This window comes from Mustela nigripes, chromosome 3 (genome assembly GCF_022355385.1).
Source record: "Mustela nigripes isolate SB6536 chromosome 3, MUSNIG.SB6536, whole genome shotgun sequence".
NCBI classification, from domain to species: Eukaryota; Metazoa; Chordata; class Mammalia; order Carnivora; family Mustelidae; genus Mustela; species Mustela nigripes.
The window spans coordinates 73,309,377-73,329,599 of record NC_081559.1 but is presented as its reverse complement, the minus strand read 5'-3'; the positions used below and the strand labels follow the sequence as shown (position 1 = coordinate 73,329,599).

The window sequence follows — 20,223 nt, the reverse complement described above, 5'->3', positions numbered from 1 at the left end:
ATAATGTCCTATTGTATTTAATAATTTGGAACCAGTTACCCAGTTAAAAACAGAATTACAAACATGGGGGGGGGGAGCCAGCACATAAGATTGAAGTTAAATCCTAAAATAAGACAGGGAGCTCTTCAGGACTATAAACTAGGATTTTCACCCTAGGTTTTCCTACTAATTTAAAAGTAAGAGCAACTACATAAATATTCTGTTCTCAATTTCCTCATTGACAAGATGACTTTTGAGTAGCTCACACTCATTGAGTATTTGGTTTCCCTCATTAGGAAAAAAAATATCAGTAGCGCTTTCCTTTTCTTTGTCTGTCTGTCTCTGTTTCTCTTTTGCTTTCTTCTTCCAAGGGTAAGTGTGAATGTAAAGTCTGGGGTAGCAATTCTCTGTGCTATTGAGAGAAGGTATGCACTAAATATCTGGGTGGAACAGCCCCTTGGTCTTTTCCAATAGAAGCCTGCAAGGGAAAGGCAAACAAAGGCCATCTTTTTAGCTTGGAAAAGTCAGGGTTCCCTCTAGTTTCCTTTTCCCTGCAGGTCTTTCATGTATCAAAAAATCCGAAACCCAGGCCCATGATAACCCATCCAATGGTTCACTCTGTGATTGGAGCGTCCATACAACCAGCTGCCTGGCAGTATTCTTAATGATGCCTTTGGAAACCTCTTCACCCAAATTAGTCCAGCTGAATAAGGGCACTAATACCTGAGCTTTCAAATAATAAGAGGGAAAGGAGGAAGAGGAGGAGATTTTTTTTTTTAATTGGAAAGAGGTTCCTAAAGACTTCCCTCAAAATGCAGAATGGAAATAGGAAATTACTTCTATAAATTTTTTTACAAGTTCAAAATGATGTAGGGAATGTTTCAGAGTTGGGCCATTGAAGGATTTGCTAATGGTTGACATGAACTTTAGGGAGACCTCACCAAAGTACTCTGTCTTCTTATCACTTAATGTCCCTACTCTTCAGGAAAGTTGAGTGCATTTTCTTTATCTTCCCTACACAGTCTTCTAATTCACAGAATTAAAGGAGCAGCTGAATTACTTATCAAATGATTCAGATAATGAATCAGCTACTAAAGTGGACAAATCATTAACAATAATAAGTTAATGTTACTAGACAAAGCAACATTTGTTCTTTCCTTTATGGGAGACATTGAAAGTGGTGTCTCGCTCCTCTATAAAGAACCCTCTCATCCCTTTCCTTTGGCCAATCTTTTCATCTGATGAATTTATTATCCTATTTTAAATAATGTCTCGTGTCTATCTAAATATGTAGCTCATCTTTTCTCTTTCTTATAATATATAATTACAGCAAGAGCTTCTGTGGGGACAAAAATATAATGTTGAAAAAACTTTCTTTTGCAGAGGCATATCCACCAAGCTTTTACTCCAGACCTAAGTCTGTTACAACTTTTGTGGGTAAGACAGCCAAGTTCCTCTGCACGGTATTAGGGACTCCCGTGATTGAAACCATTTGGCAGAAAGACGGTGCTGCGTTATCACCTTCCCCTAACTGCAAGATTTCAGAGGCAGAAAATAAACACAGTTTAGAACTCTCAAATCTTACAATTCAAGATCGAGGCGTTTATTCTTGCAAGGCTTCCAACAAGTTTGGAGCTGACATCTGCCAAGCTGAGTTAATCATCATCGACAAGCCGCATTTCATTAAAGAATTAGAACCCGTGCAATCCGCCATCAATAAGAAGATCCATCTTGAGTGCCAAGTAGATGAAGACAGAAAAGTGACCGTAACATGGAATAAAGATGGGCAAAAACTACCCCCTGGGAAAGATTATAAGATCTATTTTGAAGATAAGATAGCATCCCTTGAGATCCCTCTGGCCAAACTAAAAGATTCAGGAACCTATGTTTGTACTGCTTCCAATGAGGCTGGGAGCAGCTCCTCTTCGGCAACAGTTACTATCAGAGGTAAGAAATGTGTGAATGAATGTTATTTTTCATTTTAAGGATGCCACTTGAGAAAAACTATTGACAAACAAGGCATTTTATTATTAAAGTAATTTCATGCAAGCAAACCTTTGGTTTGGGGAAATCTTGGCATTGTCTGATTTTATATTTTCAATCTTCTTCAGAAGCTACTCTGTTCTTTCAAAACTGTGCCATTAACAAAACGTGCTTAAAATGTCTTCTAAGAACTTCAAGTGTCTAGGCAACCCTTAACTCTCTTCTCTTATGCAGTTGTTTTTTGTGTAAGACAGAGAGTTTGTTTTTCACATAAGACAAGAGTTGGCTTGCTTTTATGTTTGTTTTTTTGTTTGTTTGTTTGTTTTAATGGAGAGCCCAGGATAGGTTTTAAAATCATGGAACCCTGTAGAACTATTGAGGGCACTACAACCCTTTCAGAAATTTCATCGAGATACTTGATGTGTGTTGTGTCTTCTTGTGGTATACGTCTCCTTTTCTTTTGTGGAGTTGACGCTTCACATCTCTTTCCTTTCTCTTTTTTGTTAACTTCCCATAGAGCCACCATCCTTCGTGAAGAAGGTGGATCCCTCTTATTTAATGCTGCCAGGTGAATCAGCACGCCTCCACTGTAAGCTGAAAGGCTCCCCTGTGATCCAGGTCACTTGGTTTAAAAATAACAAAGAAGTTAGTGAGAGTAACACTCTTCGAATGTCTTTTGTCAATTCTGAGGCTGTGCTTGATCTGACGGACGTCAAAGTCGAAGATAGTGGTACTTACTCATGTGAGGCAGTGAATGACGTTGGCAGTGACTCTTGCAGTGCTGAAATAGTTATCAAAGGTTGGTTGACTCGGAGTCCGTGGGCTTTCTGAGAAAAAGATTTTCTTTGTATTTGCTCAGGACACCTCACTTACACAATGCTTTCATGCCTTTGTAGAACCTCCATCTTTCATCAAAACTCTTGAGCCTGCAGATATAGTGAGAGGAACAAATGCCCTTCTTCAGTGTGAAATCTCAGGCACAGGACCATTTGAAATTAGCTGGTTCAAAGACAAGAAGCAAATTCGAAGTAGTAAAAAGTACAGGTTGTTGTCTCAGAAGTCTCTGGTGTCTCTGGAGATCTTTTCTTTCAATAGTGCGGACGTTGGTGAATATGAATGTGTTGTTGCTAATGAAGTTGGGAAATGTGGCTGCAGAGCAACTCACTTCTTAAAAGGTCAGTTCTTGAACAAAATGCTGCCTCACTAACCTATTGTCAAAATCACTTTCTTAACCCACTGAAGGAAAACCAGTGCTTTTTCTTCTTCTCCTATCCCGTGAGAGTATGTTTCACTTTTGCTTTAACCTGGGATCTTGGGGACAAAGTCAGTGACCTTCATCCAGCCTTTATTCTGAGATGACTGTAAATATTTAATCTCCGGTAATAAAAGTGGGTTTCATAATCATCTTTTATGACCACGTTGTCCGCTGATAACCACAGCTGTGCTTCTTTCTCTCGGATGGAGGTGTAACTGTTCTTAAATTTTAATTTATTCTTCTCATGAACCGACACTACGGAAGGGTGGTATTGGATGGGAGAAATGTGACCTAGATGAAATAAAGGTATATGGTGTCGAAAGTGTTTGGGAGTTGACAAGCTTTGTTCTCTTTCTTTAACTAGAGCCACCAACCTTTGTAAAGAAAGTAGATGATTTTACCGCACTAGCAGGTCAGACCGTTACCTTACAAGCTGCCGTGAGAGGGTCAGAACCCATCTCGGTCACTTGGTTTAAAGGACAAGAGATCATTAAAGAAGACGGAAAGATCAAAATGAGCTTTTCTAACGGTGTTGCGGTCTTGATCATCCCTGATGTTCAGATTAGTTTTGGTGACAAGTACACATGCCTGGCTGAAAATGAAGCCGGGAGCCAAACATCTATTGGGGAATTAACAGTCAAAGGTGCGTGCAGGAACATTTGTAACTTAGAATCACTATTTCCATTTGAAGTGGAATCCTAATGCACACTTGGTCATGCTAACTATTTAATACCATTGTAGAACCTGCCAAAATTGTTGAGAGAGCAGAGCTGGTCCAGGTGACAGCCGGAGACCCAGCCACGCTGGAGTACACAGTCACAGGCACCCCAGAACTCAAGCCCAAATGGTACAAAGATGGAAGACCTTTGGTTGCTAGCAAAAAGTACCGAATAAGTTTTAAAAACAATGTTGCCCAACTCAAATTTTATTCAGCTGAACTGCACGACAGCGGCCAGTACACATTTGAGATTTCCAATGAGGTGGGCAGCAGCTCCTGCGAAACAACGTTCACTGTGTTAGGTTAGTACCTGCGGAAACCGATGCTTACACACTCCTCTGTAACCCAGCCAGTGCGCACACATCAAATCACTGAGCGCTTTCCCATGCTTACCTTTCTTTTCTTCTTGTGCCACAAACAGATCGAGACATCGCTCCATTTTTTACCAAACCCCTGCGCAACGTAGGCAGTGTGGTCAACAGTACCTGTAGGCTGGATTGCAGAATCGCTGGCTCTCTCCCCATGAGGGTGTCCTGGTTTAAGGACGGTAGAGAAATAGCTTCTTCTGACAAATACAGAATAGCCTTTGTGGAAGGCACGGCCTCCTTGGAGATAAGCAGAGTAGACATGAATGACGCAGGCAATTTTACTTGTCGTGCCACAAATTCCGTGGGAAGCAAAGACAGCAGCGGAGCCCTGATTGTGCAAGGTTGGCTGGAGACTTTGCATTTCATTCTGATATAGACGATGTTCAAATTAAGACTTCTTCCCTTAGATCGCGCCTCTTAACTCTTAGAAATTCTCTCTTCTACCCCCTCTTTAGAGCCACCCAGTTTTGTAACTAAGCCTGCATCAAAGGACGTTCTGCCCGGCTCAGCAGTCTGCCTGAAGAGCACCTTCCAGGGGTCCACCCCTTTCACAGTCAGATGGTTTAAGGGTGGTAAAGAGCTCGTCTCTGGTGGAAGCTGCTATATCACCAAAGAAGCTTTAGAAAGTTCCCTGGAACTCTATGCAGTAAAAACCTCTGACTCAGGCACATACACCTGCCAAGTCAGCAACGTCGCCGGAAGCGTGGAGTGCAGTGCAAACTTATTTGTAAAAGGTTTGCCTGGTTTTCTTGACATCTTTATGCTACCCTCTTTATGCGTTCTTTCTTATTCCTCATGTTTCTTAATAACTTCCTTCCTTCTGCAGAACCCGCCAGGTTTGTTGAAAGGTTAGAGCCGTCACAGCTGTTAAAGAAGGGAGACACCACCCAGCTGGCCTGCAAAGTAACTGGCACCCCTCCAATTAAAATAACATGGTTTGCAAATGATAGAGAAATTAAGGAGAGCAGCAAACACAAAATGTCTTTTGTGGAGTCCACTGCAGTTCTAAGACTTACAGATGTTGCCATTGAAGACAGTGGCGAGTACATGTGTGAGGCCCAAAATGAAGCTGGCAGTGACCACTGCGGTAGCATTTTAATAGTCAAAGGTTTGTGTTCACATTGGTCCTTGTGTTACCGCGGTGGTGGCCCCCAGCCCAGATTCCCCCCGCATTAACGCCAAGTAATTCCTTTCCCGCTATAGAGTCACCTTACTTTACCAAAGAGTTTAAGCCCATTGAAGTGTTGAAGGAATACGATGTCATGTTGCTGGCTGAGGTGGCAGGCACACCTCCCTTTGAGATCACGTGGTTCAAGGACAACACGACGCTGAGAAGTGGCAGGAAGTATAAAACCTTGATTCAGGACCAGCTAGTGAGCCTGCAGGTCCTCAAGTTTGTCGCCGCGGATGCTGGGGAATACCAGTGCCGGGTGACCAACGAGGTGGGGAGCAGCACCTGCACTGCCCGGGTGACTCTCAGAGGTTAGTGACACTTCCAGCCGTGCACTGGCTCTCCCGTAGAATGAACTCTTTGTGCCACCAAAACTCCACTTTTGCTCTAAGCTGACACTGATTGAGAATTACTCTCCTATTAGAACCCCCAACCTTCGTCAAGAAGATTGAGAGTACCAGCTCCCTTCGGGGAGGCACCGCTGCCTTCCAGGCCACCCTGAAAGGCTCCTTGCCAATCACCGTGACTTGGCTAAAGGACAATGATGAGATCACCGAGGACGATAATATAAGAATGACCTTTGAGAACAATGTGGCTAGTCTGTACCTCAGTGGCATCGAAGTCAAGCACGATGGGAAATATGTCTGTCAGGCCAAAAATGATGCAGGAATACAAAGATGTTCTGCATTGCTCTCAGTGAAAGGTCGGTGCAGAAGGTTTGCCATGGGTTTTAGGAAATAAAGCCAATGTGAGCCTTTCAGTGGAGCCACTCACGATCCACACCTGTCCCTTTGTTTTCTACAGAACCTGCAACGATCACCGAGGAGGCTGTGTCTATAGATGTCACCCAAGGGGACCCAGCCACTTTGCAGGTTAAATTTTCAGGGACTAAGGAGCTTACAGCCAGATGGTTTAAAGATGGCCAAGAACTGAGCCTGGGCCAAAAATACAAAATCAGTGTCACTGACACAGTCTCTATACTGAAGATTATTTCTACAGAAAAGAGAGATAGTGGAGAATATACTTTTGAGGTCCAGAATGATGTTGGGAGAAGCAGCTGCAAGGCTAGCATTAATGTATTAGGTTAGTATCGAAACTGAACATGTTCTTGCTCCTCATCTCCTACAGTTTTACAGAAAACACAAATTGCTGCGTTGACCTAACTTTTCTTTCCTTTGGTTTCTTGCTTTTTCATTGCACAGATCTTATCATACCTCCCTCATTCACCAAAAAACTGAAGAAGATGAATAGCATTAAAGGGTCTTTTATTGACTTAGAATGTATAGTGGCTGGCTCACATCCCATCAGCATCCAGTGGTTCAAAGATGACCAAGAAATAACAGCTAGTGAGAAATACAAATTCTCTTTTCATGACAACACTGCCTTCTTGGAAATCAGTCAGCTGGAAGGTACAGACAGTGGGACGTACACTTGCTCGGCAACCAACAAGGCAGGTCACAACCAGTGCAGTGGCCATCTCACCGTCAAAGGTTGGCATTTCTTATCTCCCTTTATCAAGGACCGGTCTGCTGTCTCGTTTCTTAATTCTCACCCTTACTGCCCCATTCCCAAGTAAACCTTCTTTTCTCCTTTTGCTTCTTTGTCTTTCATCCCAGAACCCCCTTACTTCGTGGAAAAGCCACAGTCCCAGGACATCAGTCCCAACACAAGGGTTCAGCTAAAGGCTCTTGTGGGCGGTTCTGCACCCATGACCATAAAGTGGTTTAAAGATAACAAAGAGCTGCACTCGGGAGCAGCACGTTCCATTTGGAAGGATGACACCTCCACCATCCTGGAGCTCTTTTCAGCCAAAGCCGCCGATTCTGGGACCTACATTTGCCAACTAAGCAATGATGTTGGCACCGCAACCAGTAAAGCCACGCTCTTTGTAAAAGGTCTGGTCTCTACATGCATCTCTCTTGCTTGCTTGTCTGCATTTTCTTTGGCAGAGGGAAGAGGCTGAAGAAAGTGATTCCCGCCTTTGTTCTAATAAATGTTCACGTGACACTTTCTTTCCCGTCTTTAGAACCTCCTCAATTCATTAAGAAGCCCAGCCCCGTATTAGTGCTGAGAAATGGACAGTCGACAACATTTGAATGCCAAATAACGGGCACTCCTGAAATCAGAGTTTCTTGGTATCTGGACGGGAACGAAATAACAGCCGTTCAGAAACATGGCATTTCCTTCATTGATGGTTTAGCCACTTTCCAAATCTCTGGTGCCAGGGTAGAAAACAGCGGGACTTACGTCTGCGAGGCCCGTAATGATGCAGGCACAGCGAGCTGCAGCATTGAATTAAAAGTGAAAGGTGCGTTCCTGGGTCTGTTTTCCCCTTTGGCTGTGCTGCTGGCCAGGCTCCCGGTCTTCCCTCGAGTAAGCTCGTCTCTGTCTTCCTTTTGAATCTTTAGAGCCTCCCACCTTTGTCAGGGAACTGAGGCCCGTGGAGGTCGTGAAAAATAGTGACGTGCAGCTGGAGTGTGAAGTGACGGGGACACCCCCATTTGAGGTCACTTGGCTGAAGAACAACAGGGAAATCCGAAGCAGCAAAAAATATACCCTCACTGACAGAGTATCGGTATTCAAGCTCCACATAACCAGGTGTGACCCATCAGACACTGGTGAATACCAGTGCATTGTATCCAACGAAGGTGGCAGCTGCGCCAGCATGACACGAGTCTCCCTGAAAGGTCAGTGGTACCCCCGCAAAGCAGGCTACCACGAAAATTCGGTAATGCTCTTTCATTTTCTGATCATGAGGAGAAGCTCAACTGTGCCTCTTCTTTTCCCCACTATCTCACTGCATCACAGAACCCCCATCATTCATTAAGAAGATAGAAAACGTCACTACTGTTTTGAAGAGCTCTGCCACCTTTCAAAGTACGGTGGCGGGTTCTCCTCCCATGTCTATAACCTGGCTCAAGGATGATCACATTCTTGACGAAGATGATAATGCTCATATTTCATTTGTGAACAACGTGGCCACGCTTCAGATCAGAGCTGTGGACAACGGACACAGCGGGAGATACACGTGTCAAGCCAAGAACGAGTCGGGTGTTGAGAGGTGTTACGCGTTCCTTTTAGTACAAGGTCTGTGAGCTGTTGTCTTGAGGACTTAGTGGGTGGGGAACAGTTACATAAGCACCCCTTATTTCTAGTGGAATTAGCAATGCAATTAATGTGCACTTCAATTCTTACTGCAGAGCCTGCTCAAATCCTAGAGAAAGCTAAGTCTGTGGATGTCACTGAGAAAGACCCAGTGACTCTGGAGTGCGTGGTGGCCGGGACACCAGAACTCAAAGTGAAATGGCTGAAGGATGGAAAACAAATTGTGCCCAGTAGATATTTTTCAATGAGTTTTGAAAATAACGTGGCCAGTTTTAGAATTCAGTCAGTCATGAAGCAGGACAGTGGTCAGTACACATTCAAGGTGGAAAACGACTTTGGAAGCAGTAGCTGCGACGCCGACATTAGAGTGCTAGGTGTGTACTTGGGCCCTAGTTGGCTTCCCTTATCTCTGTTACCTCTATCCCTTGTAAACAAGTGGCAACATATTAATGGATGTGTTTTTCTGTTTGCATTGGATAGATCAAGATATCCCTCCATCTTTCACCAAAAAATTAACCAAAATGGATAAAGTTCTGGGCTCTTCTATTCGTATGGAGTGCAAGGTTTCTGGCTCCCTTCCTATTAGTGCTCAATGGTTTAAGGATGGTAAAGAAATATCTACAAGTGCAAAATACAGACCTGTCTGTCACGAGAACACAGTGTCACTGGAAGTTAATAACCTGGAATTAGAAGATACTGCCAATTACACCTGTAAGGTCTCCAACGTAGCAGGGGATGATGCCTGCAGTGGCATCTTAACTGTTAAAGGTTAGAACTTCTTTTCCTCCTCTTGATTATTCTTTGTGACTGCTGTTTAAATGTGGCACTCTTCCCTTGTATCCTTGAGACCATAAAGTATCGGTAATTCTGTTTCCATAGGTCCATATTTATTGAGTTCAAGAAATACACAGTCATGGCCTCTTTTTAGAAATGTCTGCTTACATGTCAAAACAGTTTAACTATGAGGAATCTAATTAAGTATATTTCTCTTAACGTCTATAGAACCACCAAGCTTCCTGGTGAAACCTGAACGACAGCAAACCGTACCAGACGCTACAGTAGAATTTAAAGCGGTACTGAAAGGAACACCGCCCTTTAAAATTAAGTGGTTTAAAGACGATGTGGAACTTGCCTCTGGACCTAAATGTTTCATTGGCTTGGAAGGGTCAACTAGCTTCTTAAATCTCTATTCAGTGGATGCTTCCAAGACGGGACAATACACTTGCCAAGTTACCAATGACGTTGGTAGCGACTCTTGTACCACGATGTTGGTTGTGACAGGTGTGCACGTTTGATTGTTTCATGTTTCTGTCTGGCCTGTGGCTCTCTTCTGTCCAGTGCATCTCCCCAACCTAGAAAGTTCACTTCTCTCTAACAGTACACTGTATTTGCCAAGCATTGTTCATCTTTTCCTCTTTCCTGCATACCACCTGATTTAGCATTTGTCATTTATATCTGTTCCCTCATAATCTCCTCTTTCTTTCACTCTTTAGAACCACCAAAGTTTGTGAAGAAGTTAGAAGCAACCAAAATAGTGAAAGCAGGGGATTCTGCACGACTGGAATGCAAGATAACTGGATCCCCAGAAATCAGAGTTGTGTGGTACAGAAATGAACATGAACTCCAAGCCAGTGACAAATACAGAATGACTTTCATTGACTCAGTGGCCGTCATACAGATGAACAGTCTGGGCACTGAGGACAGTGGGGATTTCATTTGTGAGGCTCAGAATCCTGCCGGCAGCACAAGCTGCAGTACCAAGGTTATCGTGAAAGGTAGAAATCTCTCTCTTCTGTTCCTCATTACCTGAAACCCACCTTCTTCTCCCCTGGGGTATCAAAGGTCTTTACTCTTTTACTTTATTTTAGGCTCCGTTTGAGATCATAGGATATTTCCCCAAACTAGTATTATTTCCCTCTTTGGTTCTTTCTTAAAATTTGCTTATATGTAGCCAGTCATTGTGGGGTATTTTTCTTGTTACTCCAGTGTCTTCATTCTGCTCATCTCAACACACTGGCCAAGCAGTTTAAATTTAATGTTTCATAAACATACCAAAAAATAAATAAATAAAGGGAAGGGAAAAGTAGGCATTTTAAAATCAATTTTTGTCTTTGATTATCCTACGAATGAATCATCATCCTCACTATAATCTTTAGCATTAATAACAAAGAAAGAATATTTAATGCATGTATATAAGATGCAAGCAATCCAGGTTTTAACCTTACATTTAAAACAGGACAATTATAGGCATGCCTGGGAAGCTTGGTCAGTTAAGTGTCCAACTCTTGATTTCAGGTCTTAATCTCAGGGTTTTGAGTACAAGCCCCATGTTAGGCTCCACTCTGGGTGTGGAGCCTACTTAAAAATACATACATACCTACATTTTAAAAACACAGGAAAATTATATATTCTTTTCCTCTCTCAAGAATTCCCATTTTTTAAAAATTATATCACTATATCTTGGTGCAATTAATACCAGTATTTTCTGTGGCCATTTTTCAGTATTTTTTATCCAAAGTCCAAGTTTTTCATGGTGTGAAGCAATTATTTCAGTAACATTTGTTGACGTGGAAGACGTAGGTCACAGGTGTCATAATGGCTTCCACGTATCTCGGTTATAAAGCCTTTACAAAACATTTCATCTCTGAAGTCAGGATTCTAAACCTCATGCAAATCATCTTCATAATGTACTTGGGTTTGGTTTTTGTTTACAATTTTTGCATCAGTCCTTATCATCCAAGATAAACTCGTATAGTCAGGTAGATAGAAGATTGAATTCCTCAGTAAGGACACCTACTGTTCTTGTCTGGACTCTTTGCCAAGGAAGCAGAATGATTTTGTAAAAACTAATGGCTTCTCCAACGCAGTTTTTCCTCCACACTAAAATGATAGTTCTGGACATCATTTCCCCATTATAGTATCTTGACTCTTTTTTCCAACTTAAAAACAGGGAAATAAAAGCCTTTTGTGAAATGAAATAGCCCAATTCATTGGAAATTCTTGTTTTTACAGAACCACCTGTTTTTAGCAGCTTCCCTCCGGTAGTAGAAACCCTTAAAAATACTGAAGTTAGTCTTGAGTGTGAACTTTCGGGAACACCGCCGTTTGAGGTGATCTGGTACAAAGACAAGCGGCAGCTCCGAAGTAGTAAGAAATACAAGATTGCATCCAAAAATTTCCATGCAAGTATTCACATTCTCAATGTTGAAGCTTCAGACATTGGTGAATACTACTGCAAGGCACAGAATGAAGTTGGAAGTGATACTTGCATTTGTACTGTAAAATTAAAAGGTAAGCATATTTCCTGCACGCGGCGGAAATGCCAGGAATGTGCAAAACTTACTTTTTTCTCTGTCTTCCACTATCTGGACAACGTTTTCAACAATCTCCACCCATCTTTCCTTGTTCAGAACCACCAAGATTTGTCTCCAAACTGAACAGCCTCACTGTCATAGCTGGCGAGCCCGCTGAGTTACAAGCATCCATAGAAGGAGCCCCGCCTATTTCTGTCCAGTGGCTTAAAGAGAAAGAAGTGATCAGAGAAAGTGAAAACATCAGAATTACATTCGTAGACAATGTTGCAACTCTGCAGTTTGCAAAAGCAGAACCAGCTAATGCTGGGAAGTATATCTGTCAAATCAAGAATGATGGTGGCATGAGGGAGAACATGGCCACACTGACTGTGTTAGGTTGGTACAATGGTCCCTGATAGAAGATGATGCCAAACACCAAGTTGAGTCACTGGTAGACCCTCCTGTTCTGCATTTCTTCTAGAAGGATATAAATCCTTACCTGTCTGAAAGGTTTAGGAGAGGGGTGTCTGGGTGGCTTAGTCAGTTAAGCTTCTGTCTTCGGCTGAGGTAATGATCCTAGGGTCCTGGGATCCCTGGACCCTAGCATCATGCTCCCTGTTCAGTGGGGAACCTGCTTCTCCCTCTCCCTCTGCCCATTTCCTGTTCCACCTCTCTCTCACTCTGTCTCTCAAATACATACATACATACATACATACATACATAAAACATACATTTAAGAACGAAATGAAAGAAAGAAAAAAAAGCTTTAGGAGAAAGGACCTAATCAATCTTTTCTTCCCCCCTAATCGATCTTTCAAACTCTTTCCTGTTTCTGTGATCCTAACAAAACTTAGCCATTTGTTTCAATGTTTACTTACTGCTTTTCTTGATGGATTAGCCAATATAATCATGACTCACTTTTGTTTAAGCATGAAAGCTGCTGGAAGCCAGCATAGGCAACAAGGAAATTGTTTCCAAAATATGGCAAGAACTCCCAAGATCAAAGTTAAGTAGGAAAGACATGCACTTGTACCTTTGGACATTTTAACTTGGCAGCTGTTTGGATAATAGCTTTTAAAACTACTAGCTTTAGCACCTTAAAATAAAGCAAAAATATCAAGTAATTCATAATAACATGAATCATTTGCATTAGGGTCAAGTGCAAATCAGTACATACTGTGTAATATACACTGATTTGTTTTGGAAGTCAACTAGTGCAGAAAAATATTTCTTAATCCTAACCCCGAATTTCACAATAACATGTAATTGTGGAATCATCTCTCTCTAGGGATGGGAAGAAATACAACCACACCATGGGAAGAAACAGTCTAACGGGATTTGAGAGTAGGGGCATGGTAAAGGTAACGGACTTTGACAGATGGCTCTCACGCTTTATTTCAGAGCCTGCGGTCATTGTTGAGAAGGCAGGATCCATGACAGTGACTGTGGGAGAAACGTGCACTCTGGAGTGTAAGGTGGCCGGCACTCCTGAACTCTCAGTGGAATGGTACAAGGACGGGAAGCTGTTGACCAGCAGCCAGAAACACAAATTTAGCTTCTACAACAAAATCTCTTCCCTAAAGATACTTTCTGTTGAAAGCCAAGACGCAGGCACATACACCTTCCAGGTTCAAAACAACGTGGGGAAAAGCAGCTGCACTGCTGTGGTTGATGTTTCAGGTCCGTTCAGCTACATTCCCCCCGCCCATGGCTTTATGCAAATGCCTTTATCTGCTTTGGTCTCTCAGGGCGCTTCTCTTTCAAACCATGATGATCTCTTGCCTTTCCTCACACAGACCGAATGGTCCCTCCCTCTTTCACGCGGAGACTGAGAGATACTGTTGGGGTGCTGGGTACTTCTTGCATCTTGGAGTGCAAAGTAGCTGGGTCATCACCCATCTCTGTTGCCTGGTTTCATGAGAAAACGAAGATTGTCAGCGGAGCAAAGTACCAAACCACGTTTTCAGATAACGTCTGCACCTTGCAGCTAAATTCCCTGGACTCCTCGGACATGGGCAATTACACGTGTGTGGCTGCTAACACGGCTGGCTCCGATGAATGTCGGGCAGCCTTGGCTGTGCAAGGTCGGTGTTCCCTACGCAAACCGTTTCTTACAGATTCTCCTTTGGGTGCTCATCCAGGCACCCGTTTGTTGCCCATTCAAAAGGGCTCTTCATTTTTGATTCAAAGTTGCAACTAAATGAGAAGCTTACAGGCTCTATTCCATGTCCTCCATGTCTCTGTAGAACCACCCTCTTTCGTGAAGGAACCTGAACCTCTGGAAACACTACCAGGCAAGAATGTCACCTTCACGAGCGTTATCCGAGGGACCCCTCCTTTCAAGGTTGGCTGGTTCAGAGGTGCCAGAGAACTTGTGAGAGGAGACCGGTGCAACATCTATTTTGAAGACACTGTGGCAGAGCTGGAATTATTCAACGTTGACGTCTCTCAGAGTGGGGAATACACTTGTGTGGTTTCTAACAGTGCAGGCCAAACGTCCTGCACAACACGTCTCTTTGTGAAAGGTCTGCTCAATTGCACTTGCCCTTCCTATTTTTTCTACACGGGCATCTTTGCATTCTTCCTGTGTTTAATTGCTGTGCTTTCTCACTCACCAGAACCAGCTACCTTCGTGAAGAAATTAAGCGATCACTCCGTGGAACCAGGGAAGTCCATAATTCTGGAGGGCACCTACACTGGGACGCTTCCAATTTCAGTGACCTGGAAGAAGGACGGTTTTAACATAACTCCATCTGAGAGATGCAGCATTGTCACAACAGAGAAAACCTGCATCCTAGAAATTCTGAATAGCACAAAAAGGGATGCAGGACAGTACTCCTGCGAAATTGAAAATGAGGCAGGGAAGGATGTTTGCCAAGCTCTGGTATCTACATTAGGTGTGTTGTCTTACTATTCCCTTGTCAATGATTGGCATTTATGTGGCACCAAGCATGCTTTGTTTGGTGTTCTTAAATTCCAGTTGCTGACTGTGATCCTTTCTTCTTTAGAACCGCCGTATTTTGTTACGGAACTAGAACCTCTGGAGGCATCCGTTGGAGATTCGGTTTCTTTACAATGCCAGGTGGCTGGGACGCCAGAAATTACAGTATCTTGGTACAAAGGAGACACTAAGTTACGACCAACTCCTGAATACAGGACCTATTTTACCAACAATGTGGCCACACTGGTTTTTAATAAAGTGAATATTAATGACAGTGGAGAGTACACATGTAAAGCAGAGAATAGTATAGGAACTGCCTCTTCTAAGACTGTCTTCAGAATTCAAGGTGACGACATGAATTTAGAAATTAAGAAATTTTTTCATCTTAATTCTTTTATCTTTATGGAGAAATTTTTATTCAGGCTACTGATGGCTCAAGTGTCGCTTGTCTTCCTACAGAGCGCCAACTCCCACCTTCCTTTGCAAGACAACTGAAAGACATTGAACAGACTGTTGGGTTGCCGGTTACACTCACTTGTCGATTAAATGGCTCTGCACCCATCCAAGTGTGCTGGTATAGAGATGGGGTACTTTTAAGAGATGATGAGAATCTGCAGACATCATTTGTAGATAATGTGGCAACCTTAAAAATTTTGCAAACTGACTTGAGTCACTCTGGACAGTACTCCTGCTCAGCTTCTAACCCACTTGGAACAGCATCTTCTAGTGCTAGACTGACAGCAAGAGGTTTGTTCCCATATTAATCTTTCCCTTTACAAACCAAACCATGACTTCTTACTCATTGCCAGAGTGGAAATGGCCAATGGGAAAAGTAAAACAAAACACATTGCCTTCTCTTTTCATTTTCCAGAACCTAAGAAATCTCCTTTCTTTGACATCAAGCCTGTATCTATAGATGTCATTGCTGGGGAAAGTGCTGACTTTGAGTGTCATGTTACTGGTGCTCAGCCAATGCGAATCACTTGGTCAAAAGATAACAAAGAGATACGTCCTGGAGGAAATTACACTATCACCTGTGTGGGAAATACTCCCCATCTGAGGATTCTTAAAGTAGGCAAAGGGGACTCTGGTCAATATACTTGCCAAGCAACCAATGATGTTGGCAAAGACACATGCTCAGCTCAACTCAGTGTAAAAGGTATCATTACGTGGCATCTACCAATATCTGTTCTTTCCCACATCTGTGTCTTCTAAAAGTACCTTTAGTTTTTAAGTGTTTGGGATAAATTGAGTCATGTTAGAATTCACATATTAGTATTGAAAACATTAATCAAAATTCTGTTTGTCTCTATATTGTTTTCAGAACTAGTGTTAACTCTAAGTATGGTCCTATCAGATAGTGTTGTCTAGTTGAAATTTGTTAAATATTGTAATATTGTTTCTACTGTCCTCATATTCTTTCTGTTATATGGAGTTCTGATTTATCATTACTAAATTTTGATCAAATACCTCTGTAATACATTAACTTATATGTTTTAGCTTATAAAAATAAACTTAACAATTAAATTCTATATTCAAAGCTTATTTAATAGAAAATATAATATTTACCATAAAATTACCAGGAAGTATATTCTTAATAAACCAGTTTAAATATATATTTATGAGATCTTCAACTACCAACACAAGTTGTTTTTTTCCTTTGATCTACTAGAACCTCCCAAGTTTGTTAAGAAACTAGAAGCTTCAAAAGTTGCAAAGCAGGGAGAATCCATCCAACTGGAATGCAAAATAAGTGGTTCCCCAGAAATCAAAGTTGTATGGTTCCGAAATGACAGTGAACTTCACGAAAGTTGGAAGTACAATATGTCATTCGTTAATTCTGTGGCACTGCTTACCATCAATGAAGGCAGCGCTGAGGACAGCGGTGACTATATCTGTGAAGCTCATAATGGTGTTGGTGAGGCCAGCTGCAGCACAGCCCTGACTGTGAAAGGTTAGACACATTAAGCTCCTTCCTTTCTTCTCTGATCAGATTCTTTCTCAGCGATATCATGAGCTCCAAAATAAAAAGGTTCACTCTGGGGACTTGCTTGCAATTCTTAAACTAGTTTTTGTGGATTGTTATTTGTTAACATACCATCCTATGGTCATGCCAATCATTCTTAATGACTCTGGATTCTAGAAGATTATTTTTCCGTTTTAGTAAGCAGATGTTCTCATCATTCATCTTCTTTTTTTTCTGGTAGCACCTCCTGTTTTCACCCAGAAGCCTTCTCCAATAGGAGCTCTTAAAGGTTCTGATGTTATCTTACAATGTGAAATTTCGGGAACCCCCCCATTTGAAGTGGTGTGGGTTAAAGATAGAAAGCAAGTTCGGAGCAGCAAGAAATTTAAAATCACTTCAAAAAATTTTGATACAAGTCTTCACATCCTTAATCTGGAAGCCTCCGATGTAGGAGAATATCACTGCAAAGCTACTAATGAGGTGGGAAGCGACACATGTGTTTGCACTGTCAAGTTCAAAGGTTTGTATACATGGTCACAAAAATATGTCTCTTCCTTTCATCTTTTCTTGCTTAACTAATAACTTACGTGACTGTGATTCTTTTTCTTTCTAACCACAAATTTCTTTCATTAGAACCCCCACGATTTGTGAAAAAGCTAACCGACACCTCAACCCTTATTGGGGATGCTGTTGAGTTACGGGCGGTAGTGGAAGGCTTCCAGCCCATTTCTGTTGTCTGGATGAAAGATAAAGGTGATGTCATCAGAGAGAGTGAAAACACCAGGATTTCATTCATTGATAACGTCGCCACCCTCCAACTTGGAAGTCCCGAAGCATCTGATTCTGGAAAATACGTGTGCCAGATCAAAAATGATGCCGGGATGAGAGAATGTTCAGCGGTCTTGACTGTAGTAGGTTAGTAACAAAATACAACCTGAAAAAAAATCAAATTGATTGGCCCATGATCATCATCTGCAAATATTATTCTTACCCCATTATATATTGATTACACTCTCAGTTTGGAAGGTGACTTTATTTTCAATGCATTATACTTCTTCTTTTAGAACCAGCCAGAATCATAGAGAAACCAGAACCTATGACTGTCACTACAGGAAATCCTTTTGCATTAGAGTGTGTAGTGGCTGGAACACCGGAACTTTCCATCAAGTGGTTCAAAGATGGGAGAGAGTTATCTGCAGACAGCAGACATCACATTACGTTCATCAACAGAGTGGCTTCAGTTAAAATCCCTTGTGCAGAAATGAGCGACAAGGGGTTATATAGTTTTGAAGTGAAAAACAGTGTTGGTAAAAGCACGTGCTCTGTCTCGGTCCACGTGTCGGGTGAGTGGTATGAGGTCTTTAGGAATCTATCATTTTTCCCTGGGATGGGGGGTGGGGAGAAAAAGGAAGTTTCTCTTGTAAATGGAAAACTACCCTTCTCCACATAGATCGAGTCGTGCCTCCTTCCTTCATCCGCAAGCTGAAGGACACGAACGCCGTCTTGGGGGCCTCGGCGGTTCTGGAGTGCCGAGTCTCCGGCTCAGCCCCAATTTCAGTTGGCTGGTTTCAGGACGGAAATGAGCTCATTAGCGGCCCTAAATGCCAGTCCAGCTTTTCAGAAAATGTCTGTACGTTGAATCTGCACTTACTGGAGCCCTCGGACACAGGCATATACACGTGTGTGGCTGCCAACGTGGCTGGTTCTGATGAATGCTCGGCCGTGCTGACTGTGCAAGGTCAGTGTGCAAGGGGCAGGGGTGTGGTCGCCCTCCTGTCAGGGCCATGTGACATGGCACCCGCCTCATGTGGAATTTCTTCATATCTTGTCTTCATTTGCAGTCTTAGCTCCCTTTTCCCGGAGGAGCAAAACTCATCTCACCTGGATTTCTTTCTTTCTCTTGATCTCTTCCTCCCCTGGGCTATCCAGAGCCACCCTCTTTCGAACAAGTCCCCGACTCTGTGGAAGTCTTACCTGGAACGAGCCTCATCTTCACCAGCGTCATTAGAGGCACCCCTCCGTTCAAGGTGAAGTGGTTTAAGGGCAGCCGGGAACTGGTGTCAGGGGAGTCGTGCACCATCTCTCTGGAAGATTTTGTGACAGAACTGGAGCTGTTGGAGGTGGAGCCCTCACAGAGCGGAGACTACTCTTGCCTTGTGACCAATGACGCAGGCAGCGCCTCCTGTACCGCGCATCTGTTTGTGAAAGGTTTGCTCTGTTCTCCCCCTCGTGTGTCTCTTAAAATTCCTTTCCAAGTCTTCATTTGAAGATGCACATTTCACCCTCATGTTTCCTCCATACAGAACCGGCCACCTTCGTGAAAAGGTTGGCTGACTTCAGCGTGGAGACAGGCAGCCCCGTTGTTCTGGAGGCCACGTTTACTGGCACACCTCCCATCTCAGTGAGCTGGATGAAGAATGAGTTCCCTCTCTCACAGTCTCACAATTGCAGTATTACCATGACAGAGAAATCGACAATCCTGGAAATTACAGAGAGCACTATAGAGGACTACGCGCAGTACAGTTGTCTGATAGAGAACGAGGCCGGGCAAGACATCTGTGAAGCTCTGGTGTCTGTCTTAGGTGTGTTTAATTAACCCTCTTTTTGTTGCTGTCTTTTCCTTCTTTTAAAACCTCCTCTTCAAGTTCACGTGATTGATTGGTTATCATCCTTCGTACCCTAGAACCGCCCTATTTCATTGAACCTCTGCAACACGTAGAAGCAGCCATCGGAGAACCCACGACTTTACAATGTAAAGTGGATGGAACCCCAGAAATTAGAATTTCTTGGTACAAAGAACATACAAAGCTACGATCAGCTCCTGCATATAAAATGCAATTTAAAAATAACATTGCCTCTTTAATAATCAACAAAGTGGACCACAGTGATGTGGGAGAGTATTCATGCAAGGCAGAAAACAGCGTGGGGGCCGTCGCTTCCTCCGCCGTGCTTGTTATCAAAGGTGATGATGGTTTCATTCAACAAGTCGTGCCGTGTGCTGATGGCACCATTTTCTTAAAAACATCAAAATTGTAATGGCTTGAAGTATGTCATGGATGTTGTCTCTCTTGTAAATAAGGATTATTTGTAACTTCTTTACAGAGCGCAAACTTCCACCTTCCTTTGCAAGAAAACTGAAGGATGTTCATGAGACTCTTGGTTTCCCAGTTGCATTTGAATGTCGCATCAATGGCTCAGAACCTCTTCAAGTGTCTTGGTACAAGGATGGGGTGCTTTTGAAAGATGATTCGAATTTGCAGACATCTTTTGTTCATAACGTAGCAACGCTTCAGATTTTGCAAACTGACCAGAGCCACGTTGGTCAGTACAATTGTTCAGCTTCTAATCCTCTTGGAACTGCTTCGTCCAGTGCCAAGCTCATTCTCTCAGGTGAGTATCTTATCACATTACCCTCTTCATTATGAAAGCTTCACTGATGTGGGC

General features: G+C 42.7%; 1 protein-coding gene across 1 annotated transcript in view; it reads left to right on the top strand.

The window, feature by feature from the left end:
• The window catches only part of TTN (titin), a 275,206-nt gene that overhangs the window by 67,690 nt on the left and 187,293 nt on the right, over positions 1–20,223 (top strand). Inside the window, exons 47-84 of the mRNA XM_059395492.1 lie at positions 1,363–1,926; positions 2,480–2,761; positions 2,859–3,137; positions 3,582–3,860; positions 3,959–4,237; positions 4,357–4,644; positions 4,759–5,037; positions 5,130–5,411; positions 5,507–5,785; positions 5,899–6,177; positions 6,279–6,557; positions 6,677–6,964; positions 7,091–7,369; positions 7,501–7,782; positions 7,883–8,161; positions 8,283–8,561; positions 8,675–8,953; positions 9,060–9,347; positions 9,582–9,860; positions 10,073–10,354; positions 11,592–11,870; positions 11,990–12,268; positions 13,274–13,552; positions 13,669–13,956; positions 14,119–14,397; positions 14,491–14,769; positions 14,881–15,159; positions 15,273–15,560; positions 15,685–15,972; positions 16,486–16,767; positions 17,021–17,299; positions 17,413–17,694; positions 17,844–18,122; positions 18,230–18,517; positions 18,709–18,987; positions 19,083–19,361; positions 19,463–19,741; positions 19,882–20,169. Of these exons, the coding sequence (XP_059251475.1) occupies positions 1,363–1,926; positions 2,480–2,761; positions 2,859–3,137; positions 3,582–3,860; positions 3,959–4,237; positions 4,357–4,644; positions 4,759–5,037; positions 5,130–5,411; positions 5,507–5,785; positions 5,899–6,177; positions 6,279–6,557; positions 6,677–6,964; positions 7,091–7,369; positions 7,501–7,782; positions 7,883–8,161; positions 8,283–8,561; positions 8,675–8,953; positions 9,060–9,347; positions 9,582–9,860; positions 10,073–10,354; positions 11,592–11,870; positions 11,990–12,268; positions 13,274–13,552; positions 13,669–13,956; positions 14,119–14,397; positions 14,491–14,769; positions 14,881–15,159; positions 15,273–15,560; positions 15,685–15,972; positions 16,486–16,767; positions 17,021–17,299; positions 17,413–17,694; positions 17,844–18,122; positions 18,230–18,517; positions 18,709–18,987; positions 19,083–19,361; positions 19,463–19,741; positions 19,882–20,169 (10,977 nt within the window). The remainder of the gene's footprint in view (positions 1–1,362; positions 1,927–2,479; positions 2,762–2,858; positions 3,138–3,581; positions 3,861–3,958; positions 4,238–4,356; positions 4,645–4,758; positions 5,038–5,129; positions 5,412–5,506; positions 5,786–5,898; positions 6,178–6,278; positions 6,558–6,676; positions 6,965–7,090; positions 7,370–7,500; positions 7,783–7,882; positions 8,162–8,282; positions 8,562–8,674; positions 8,954–9,059; positions 9,348–9,581; positions 9,861–10,072; positions 10,355–11,591; positions 11,871–11,989; positions 12,269–13,273; positions 13,553–13,668; positions 13,957–14,118; positions 14,398–14,490; positions 14,770–14,880; positions 15,160–15,272; positions 15,561–15,684; positions 15,973–16,485; positions 16,768–17,020; positions 17,300–17,412; positions 17,695–17,843; positions 18,123–18,229; positions 18,518–18,708; positions 18,988–19,082; positions 19,362–19,462; positions 19,742–19,881; positions 20,170–20,223) is intronic.